We start from the raw sequence: 10216 nt of genomic DNA on the forward strand, positions 1-10216 counted from the left end.
CATCTTTCTCCCATATAAACAATCTCTGCCCTTTCCATAACTATTTCTCTAGCTTGACATAATTGAAAAGGATTTTGTAACCCATTTGTTTTTTCCAAATGTGAAGATTCCCTGGAGTAGGAAATGGCAACCCATTCCAGTATTCTTGCCTGGAGAATTCCATGGACAAGAGGAACCTGGTGGGCTACAGTCCATGGGGTCGCAAAGAATCAGACACAACTGAACACACGTACAGGTTGCTTAACAGAAACTTAGCTGGGAAGTCCAAGATCAGGTAGATTTGGTGTCTGGTGGGAACCTGTTTCCTGGTTCATGAACAGTCATCTTTTTGGTGTGTCCTCAGGTAAGGGAAGGAGTGAGGGTGTTTTCTGGGGTCTCTTACATAAGGGCACTGATCTCATTCATGAGGGCTCCACCCTCATGGCCTCCTAATCTCTCAAAGGCCTCACCTCCTAATACCACATTGGGGATTAGGTCAAAACATAAATTTGGGGGTACACATTCAGTCTGTAGTAGTCACACAGCCTGAAATTCTTCAGAGCCAGAATTCCAAACTAGCTCTCCCCTTTCTAAGGAAAATGTTCTATTAGCCCAAGGGGATTTCGTTGCAACTTTTTCCTTGGTTATTGCTTAGTGGCTAAGTTATATCCAACTCTTGTGACCCCATGGACTGTAACGCACCAGGCTCCTCTGTCCATGGGATTTCCCAGGCAAGAATAGTGGGGTGGGTTGCCATTTCAATTTTTTTTTAATTTTAACTTTTTATTTTTACAAAAACCCTGCATTTCATGTCTCAAAACTTCTGCTCCTAACCCTTGTGGGCCATGATGGTGGGAAACAGAACTAAGCTCTGAGATCTGCGTTAATAAAAGAGAAAACATCACTACTTCAGAATCTTTCTTTTGTTCCCAAGTAGTGGGTAGGGAGAGGGATGGAACTGTTTCTGCAACAGTTATTCCCTTTAGTGAGAACACTGACCCATAAAGGATTGGTGGCGATCCCTTGATAGAACCTGTTAGAGATGGGAGGAGGAACGGGGAGTTGTTTAATGGGTACAATTTCAGTTTCGCAAGATAGAAAGTTCTGGAGATATGCAATACAACATTGTGACTATACTGAGCACTGCTGAACTGTACACTTAGAAACAGGATGATAAATTTCATATGACATGCTTTCTATAACATTTTAAAGTCTAAATAATCTTTTTCTTAGTCATGGGAACTTTTAAACAATGTCCCAGAAAGAAGAAAGAGCTGATGCTCTAATGGCACACTTGTTGCTGCCTCCCCAACCCCATAGTCGATGCAGATCTGGAATCTTCAGATTGCAGATCTGAGTCTATAATTCTCCAGAAAAGGTGAAAATCAAGCCATAGAGCTCATAATATCAGAACGCAGGAGCTGACCATTTCCTTGCACCTAAAATATCTCTATGAAACAATCTACAATGACCTGTGCCCACAGAGATTTTCTTAAAGAATCGTTCACTTAGAATATATTTATAGGGCATTCCCTGGTGGTCCAGTGGTTAGGACTCAGGCTTTCATTTCTGGGGCCCCATGTTTGATCCCTGGTCAGGGAAGTAAGATCCTGCAAGATGGTACAAAAACCTAGTTTTCTGGTAATGATTTGGGCATGTTGAGAAGGCACCAGCAGAGGATTTCATTGGAAATACTCTGAATATATTCTTTGTGAAGTTGAAAAGTGAAATACATTGAAATAACATAGGCCAAAATAGCATGACATTCTCATTTTCTGTCAGTTTGCACTCAACTTACTAATGACAGAAAAGGGACTTTGAGGAAGATAATTGGGATACATTTTTCAGAATTTCCCAACCCTTTTGCTAAGACTTTGTATCCCCAAACCTAACTGCAATTGTAATCTGTCCACTCTAACTGGCTTAACGTCAGTAACTTCTAGAATTATTGAAATTGGAAGCATTTCCAACTCTAGTCAGAAGAGTTTGGTACCCTGAGAGTATATTGCCTTTTTTACTGAAAAGAGAAATACTTTGGAATTCCAAAAGAAGTCGCAAGATTCCATTTATATATGGTTTAAAAATTTATATACTTAGGTAGAACAAAGCCATGGTGCAAAATGTCACGGTTCTAAATGGAATAAAACTAGAATTAAAAAATGGAAGCCAAAACCAAAAGACAAACCTCAGTGCTAACATGTCTGCTTAATATCACTGATGTTGAGTTTGATTTCATCCTCAAAAGGCAAAGCTCAGTGTTCAAGACTCCACGAGTTAATATCACAACCTATAACCGTGCAGGAAGTTTCAGAAATTCAGGTGCACTTTCCTGCTCACAAAATAACACATTTTGTGATGCAAAAAGAACAAATAATCAACAGATGTTTTAACCAGGCAGAAATCCAACCAATGAATTTTTCAGACTTATTGTTCCCTGTTTCCTGAAGGTGAGGGAGTTGATAATTCTGAATAAACTGAAAAGCACCATGCCTCCTACTTCCTAAAGGAAAATGCCAATTTTCAGAAGGGCAATACCCAGGGCTGAGTAATTGCTGTATCTTATCGTGCCTAGCACAGTGCCTGGCACAGGGACCTCATTCAGTAAATGTTTGGTCAAAAAATGAATGCAAATAGCACTGTGTCACTGGCCAATTGATGTTACTCTTGGCCAACAAAAAGAACAGATCCTTCCTGGGCCCACACCCTCACCTCCACCAATGTCTGGATTAGCTGTCGTCTGAGCTCCCGTGGCTCCCTGGGAGCCATCACAGCCCTGGCCACCCCGTGTTTATCCCAGTTGACTATCCCCTTGTCTGTCCTCCCCACTAGACAGTGAACTGGGTCTGTCCTGATCATCACTGTATCCCCAGTGCCATATGTATGAATGACTGGATGCCTTGAATATTAATTATACTCTATGTTCCAGAACTACAGGGTCAAGTCTAAGGAACAATGGATTTCCTACTCTTTGCCCAGGTCTCCTTGCTCAGCCAATTGTGTGACTTTAGACAAATAATTCGGCTTCCTGGGAATCAGCCTCAATTAGAGCCATGGTCTCTAGGATGGATGTCCATGGGGATGCAGGGCAGCCCCTTACAGCAGGGCTCTGAGACATCTCAGACTGGAGGGAAGAGTTGATTGCCCTTCCAGAAGAAAGTTGACATGAAAAACTTAGTTCTAGCCTCAGACAGACAGGACTTAAGGTCCATCTCTAGCAGTTTCCGACCAACTTTGGGGCATTACCTCATCCCTCTGAACCTCATTACTTTATGAGGGTTTGATTTGAGCATTTTATCATGGTCACTGACTATCCTCAATGTGAGTTCATAATTGCGCATGCATGTGTTTTAGCATTCTTACAATATTTGAGTAATATCAAGGGCTATGATTTACTGAGCACTCATCGGTCCTGCTCTGGGCTAAGTGTTTTAGATGCATCATCTCATTGAATCTTTACAATAACCCTTCGAGGCAGGAATTAGTGTTGCCATTTTACAGATAAGGAAATTAAAGCTCAGAGCGGTTGCATAAGTGGCCCAGCCGAGGCAGCTGTTAGAGCCAGGATTCAAGCCCGGTTTTGTCTGACTCCAAAGCCCATTACTCTTAACCCCTTCACTCAACTGCTATAGAGTAATTAAGGGGTATTAAAATGGGACCCTGTAAAAGCCAGAGAATAAGGTAAATAAATAGAAAGCTTTTGCCTTCTCTTGAAAGGCCATTAGTCCCAGCAGCCTTTTGGTGTCAAATGGAAAAAATAATAAGGCTGGCCCATCAATCAGTAGAAGCAGGCCACTTTACTAGTATGCTGGGCTCTTCTTTCCATTGCTAGCTAAAATAATTACCATCCATTCAACCACTTTAAGTGACTCCCAATGCGGACTTATGAGCCTTTCTATTAACTATAGAACATCAAAATAATATGTAGATGGCAGCTCTCTCTAAGGGGCTTTGAATACACTATTAAAAAATAAAGAAGTTTCCAGTTCTCAATCTTCTAAAGCCAGGAACTCTTTCCAAATTTGATAATACCTTTTGTCAAACGCATGGAGCTCTGTGGCAAGGAAGCGGGCTTGCTGTCCCTTCGCGGAGAGTTTCAGAGCTCATGGATGCGGTGGCTTAGCGAACGTTGGGGATGGCCTTGGTGACCAAAACGACTCCTGCTGCCCTAGTTTCAGGCCGAAATTCTCAAACTGCTAAAGGGTTGGGAAACATTTTAGTCAAACGGAGCGCAATTTTCACCCCTTGGTTCAGTTCAGTTCAGTCACTCAGTCGCGTCCGACTCTTTGCGACCCCATAGACTGCAGCACACCAGGCCTCCCTAGAGAGAGGCTAAATCTCAAGCATGGTCCGAGATGCAAGGATTCCTTGGCGGGGTACCAGGGCTTGCGCTGAGACGGTCTGGGCTTCGGAAGGATCTCTGCTGCCCTCTGCTGGCCACAGGTTGGTGCTGTAGCCGCCCAGAAAGTGTCTCCTTCAAAGTGCTGTTGTTAAGGCCTCTCCTCCTCTTGCCGCTGCCACTGTTACCCCCACAAACTAGTACCATGTCCTAGGCTTCTCTCAGGGCCAGGGACTGAGCCAGGTGCTGTGGAGACAGAATTGACAAGTCCCGAACAAGTCTCGGACAGATTCCTAAGCGGAGAGTAACAACAAAGTGCAGATCGTGTCGCCTGAGCATGGACCGGGATCGCTGAGACCCCCCTCATCAGCGGTGCTGGGCTCCTACTCTGCCGAGTGAGGTTCTGCGAAAATAATAGTGTCACCTACTCGCGTTTGCACAGAGCTATGTCGTTTTAAGCCTTCGTTTAGAATACATCGCATTTGATCATCCCAACAAACGGGTGAGGTGCGCAGAGCGAGTAGTCATATCCTCCCGGTATAGATTAGAAAACCGAGGCTCAGAGAGGGTGCGTAAGTTGCCAAATGTAGCACAGCCAGCTGTTAGGATACAGAGCTTGGACTTGATTAGCTGACTTCAAACTCACCGCGCTGCTTCGTGCTCCTGCTTCCTGAGAGGCGGGATGTGTGTGTGCGCGCGTGTGTTCGCGCATGCACACTCAGTTGTGTCACTCTTTGTGATCCTGTGGGCTATAACCCGCCAGACTCCTCTGTCCATGGGATTTCCCAGGCAAGAGTACTGGAGTGGGTTGCTATTTCCTACTCCAGAGGTCTTCCCAACCCAGGGATCAAACCTGCATCTCCTGCACTGACACAGATTCTTTACCACTGAGCCTCCAGGGAAGCCCCTCCTGAGAGGCGGTAGATCACAGTTCAGGCCAAGTGCTGCCAGTCTTACTAGGCTCTAGCTAGACAGCAGCGGGCAGGTCACTTTACTTCTCTTTGCCTTGTTTCCCCTATCTTTGAAATGGGAAGGATAACCGTATTTATAAGGTTATTTTTGAACACTAAATGGTTAAAGGCTTATGCCAGCCATAGTTAGCACTTAATAAATGTCAGTGTTCAATATCACTGTCAAAATGTGAGGCAGGCAACTTAGGGCATGTGTGCCGAGTCCACACTGACAGCTCACTTTTCAGTTTTCTGGGGACCACACCTCTTCTATTTCCAAGATGATCTACAAGAATAACAGGGCTGCTGAGTGTGGAGGAACTAATTCTGCCCTAGAGAGTTGATCTCTGCCTTTCTAGGGGCAGGGGCAGCAGGGAAACTGGCCCAGGGACGAGGACTTGTAAAAGAGAAACTTACAATGTTCTTGTTAAAAACAGTCTCATCCGCAAGTGATGTGTTGATAAGCCTCTGGAGTCACGCCACTCATATCAGTGACCAGACATATGGCTTATACATTAGCAGTTTAATTAAATCATGTTTTGAGAGACTAAGATACTTATTTGATGTGTATTTTTAAATAATTGTTACTGAGGTTTGGTTAAGTTACAATATAATGTTAGTTTCAGGTGTACAACATAGTGATTCAAAATTTTTATACATTTTACTCCACTTAAAGTTATTATATTCTAGACCACCAAAACTACCATTTATAGAAAAATCTGTAATCACTTTTTCAAATCCAGATGTGTATCAGAATTATCTTGGAATATAAGATAAAATATAAATGCCCAAGTATGGCTTTTTTTCTTCAAAGCTCCACATATGTTTCTAATCAGCAGCCATGTTTAAAAACAACTGGACTATATGAGGATCTTTTACTTTTATCTAGTTTGTTTCACTGTTTCTATTTCATATTCGGTGCTCCCATTTCATTTACTTATGTTTTCCAGTTTCATTTTTTTTGATGTTCTTTCTGAGCGTAGTAGAAAAGCTTTTGTATACACATATATAAAAAGTTTGTATAATGTATATTTTAGAAAACTTATGAATTTTTACCTAGCTAAAACATTTATGATGTTTTGATTCCAGTTGTTTGACTTGGTATGAAAAGAATGCTAGATTTCTAATTTAAAAAATAGATATGGAACAAGCAACAAAGTTTACTGTATAGCACAGGGAACTATAGTCAATATCTTGTTAATAACCTATACTGGAAAATAATCTGAAAAATAATGTATGTATATATGTATAACTGAATCACCTTGCTGTGCACCTGAAACATTGTAAGTATACTTCAATAAAATATATATATTAAGAAAAACAAAGTTATTATAAATATTGGCTGTATTTCCTGTGCTGCACAATATATCTTTATGGCTTATTAATTGGTATACATTTTAATAATTAGAAATGTCTCTTATTAGTAGGACATTTATCCAAAAAGGACTTTATAATATGTACCATATATGCAATAGGAGAATACAGGCGGAACTCTATTCATTGGGCTTCACTTTATTTTTTTTTTTTAAGTTAACAGAGCCAACAATGGTTTTTGTTTAATTATCTTCCAACTCTACAGACATAAATCTGCCTTCACCTTCATCACACTTTCATATGGTTTTAACAGGGGACACACCTCCTCTTCTAAGAATCTCTGTACCTGCTGGGATGCACGGCTGGTGAAAGAAGAAGGATCCAGCAAATGGTCCAACTGGGAGTGGATTGGACTGAAGTAGGCATCAGCCTGGATGCGCTCGATGAGGTCGTTGTCACCCCCTTCCTGCTTGACCATGGCAGCTGCCTGCTGCGAGAGCACTCTGATTTTCTCATGGCAATCCTGGCGGTTACCCCCGGCTTTCACCATGGCCATAATGATGTTCTCTGTGGCCATGAAAGGCAGCTCCTGCCGAATGCGCCGCTCAATTACTTTGGGGTATACCACCAATCCTTCAGAAATGTTCTGCAACGTATTCAGTACAGTATCTGCAGTGAGAAACGCCTCCGCCAAACAGATTCGCCGGTTGGCACTGTCATCGAGCGTGCGCTCAAACCACTGCTCAGAGGCCGTCTGCAGGGGGTCCATGACAAGGGCCATCAGGTGCCGGGCCAGGCTGCAGCACCGCTCTGAGCGCATAGGGTTCCGCTTGTATGGCATTGCACTTGAGTCAATCTGCTGTTGTTCAAAGGGCTCCTCCATCTCCTTGAGGTTTGCCAGGAGTCGTATGTCGGTACAAATCTTGTGCACCGATGCCCCCAAGCTAGCCAGCAGAGAGCACCTCAATATCTACTTTTCGGGTATGGGTCTGCCCTGTGAAGATGAAAGCCCTCTTGAATCCTGCCTTTTCTGTCACCATCTTGTCAAGCTGTTCTACCTTTTGGTCATCTCCCTCGAAGAGCTGCAGGAAGCTGGCCTGGGTGCCAGTGGTACCCTTCACGCCTCGGAAGCGCAGTTCATCCCGGACACGCTTCAGGTTTTGGAGATCCATGCACAGATCCTGAATCCAGAGACAGCAACGTTTCCCAACTGTGGTCAGCTGAGCAGGCTGGAAATGTGTGAAACCTAAGGTGGGGAGATCGGCTCCTTCCTTGGCAAAGTTGGCAAGCCAAGAGATCACCCTGGCAAGCTTTGGCAAAAGCAGGTCAAATGCATTTCTGAGAATAATCAGGTCTGTATTGTCTCCCACATAGCAGGAGGTGGCGCCAAGATGGATAATGCCAGCAGCTTTGGGGCAGCAGTGGGCAAACGTGTGCACGTGGGCCATCACATCATGTCGTAACTGCTTCTCCTCCTCAGCTGCCATCTTGAAGTCGATGTTGTCCAGGTTTGATTTCATCTCCTGGATTTGTTCATCTGTGATAGGCAAAGCCAGTGCCTGCTCGGCCTCCGCCAGCCACAGCCAGAGCTGCCGCCAGGTCCGGAATTTGTACTTGTCGCTAAACAGGAAGCACATCTCCGGGCTGGCATAACAGGAGGCAAGCGGCAAGCAGTAGCTGTCGTGCCCGCAGGCCGCCTCCCGCCCGCCATGCCGGACTCTGGACCCCGCCGGAGCCCTGGGCTTCACTTTATTGTGCTTTGCAGATACTGGGTTTTTTTTTTTTTTTTTTTTTTTTTTACAAATTGAAGGTTTGTGACCAGCCTGCATCGAACAAGTCTATCGGCACCATTTTCCCAACAGCATTTGCTCACATTGTGTCTCAGTGTCACTTTTGTTAATTCTTGAAATATTCCAAACTTTTTAATTGTTATTCTATTTGTTATGGTGAACTGTGATCAGTGGTCTCTGATGTTAACACTCTGACTTGCTGAAGGCTCAGATGATGGTTAGCAATTTTTAGCAATAAGGTACTTTAAAATTAAGGCATGTACATTGTTTTTTCAGACATACAGTTATTGAACACTTAATAGACTATGGTAGAGTATAAATATAAATTTTATATCTGCCAGGAAACCAAAAAATTCACATGACCCATTTTATTTTGAGATTTGATTTATTATCATGGTCTGCAGTCAAACCCACAGTATATCCGAGGTCTGCCTGTAAATGCATTTTGTAGCAAAGGGTTGGAGGGGGCCAATTAAAAAATGTTCCTGTTGGAAAAAATTCTCTTGTTAAAGGGAACTTTTTAATTACAGAGAATTGATCATTGCATTAAATTCATCTTACTCATACATGCAAAGTAGGGTCGGTATAGACTGGTACTAGGAATGTGGGCAAAGACTTAATTATATCAGTTCAGTTCAGTTCAGTTGCTCAGTCGTGTCCGACTCTTTGTGAGCCCATGAATCGCAGCACGCTAGGCCTCCCTGTCCATCACCAACTCCCGGAGTTTACCCAAATTCATGTCCATCGAGTCGGTGATGCCATCCAGCCATCTCATCCTCTGTCATCCCCTTCTCCTCCTGCCCCCAATCCCTCCCAGCATCAGGGTCTTTTCCAATGAGTCAACTCTTCACATCATGTGGCCAAAGTATTGGAGCTTCAGCTTCAGCATCAGTCCTTCCAATGAACACCCAGGACTTATCTCCTTTAGGATGGACTGGTTGCATCTCCTTGCAGTCCAAGGGACTCTCAAGAGTCTTCTCCAACACCACAGTTCAAAAGCATCAATTCTTCGGTGCTCAGCTTTCTTCACAGTCCAACTCTCACATCCATACATGACCACTGGAAAAACCATAGCCTGACCAGACGGACCTTTGTTGGAAAAGTAATGTCTCTGCTTTTTAATATGCTGTCTAGGTTGGTCATCACTTTCCTTCCAAGGAGTAAGTGTCTTTTAATTTCATGGCTGCAGTCACCATCTGCAGTGATTTTGGAGCCCCAAAATATAAAGTCTGACACTGTTTCCACTGTTTCTCCATCTGTTTCCCATGAAGTGATGGGACCGGATGCCATGATCTTAGTTTTCTGAATGTTGAGCTTTAAGCCAACTTTTTTACTCTCCTCTTTCACTTTCATCAAGAGGCTCTTTAGTTCCTCTTCACTTTCTGCCATAAGGGTGGTGTCAACTGCATATCTGAGGTTATTGATATTTCTCCCGGCAATCTTGATTCCAGCTTGTGCTTCCTCCAGCCCAGCGTTTCTCATGATGTACTCTGCATATAAGTTAAATAAGCAGGGTGACAATATACAGCCTTGATGTACTCCTTTTCCTATTTGAAACCAGTCTTTTGTTCCATGTCCAGTTCTAACTGTTGCTTCCTGACCTGCATACAGGTTTCTCAAGAGGCAGGTCAGGTGGTCTGGTATTCCCATCTCTTGAAGAATTTTCCACAGTTTATTTTGATCCACACAGTCAAAGGCTTTGACATAGTCAATAAAGCAGAAATAGATGTTTTTCTGGAACTCTCTTGCTTTTTCGATGATCCAGCAGATGTTGGCAATTTTATCTCTGGTTCATCTGCCTTTTCTAAAACCAGCTTGAACATCTGGAAGTTCACGGTTCACATATT

General features: G+C 43.4%; 1 protein-coding gene across 1 annotated transcript; it reads right to left on the reverse strand.

Moving 5' to 3' along the window:
* Nucleotides 1-6825: 6825 nt before the first annotated feature.
* On the reverse strand, nucleotides 6826-8282 carry LOC133053018 (adenylosuccinate lyase-like). The gene is given in 2 exon segments (XM_061137791.1): nucleotides 6826-7532; nucleotides 7534-8282. Coding segments are annotated over 2 exon segments (1377 nt in total). The 5' UTR covers nucleotides 8217-8282; the 3' UTR covers nucleotides 6826-6838.
* Nucleotides 8283-10216: the final 1934 nt, after the last annotated feature.

This window comes from Dama dama, chromosome X, assembly GCF_033118175.1.
Source record: "Dama dama isolate Ldn47 chromosome X, ASM3311817v1, whole genome shotgun sequence".
Taxonomy (NCBI): Eukaryota; Metazoa; Chordata; class Mammalia; order Artiodactyla; family Cervidae; genus Dama; species Dama dama.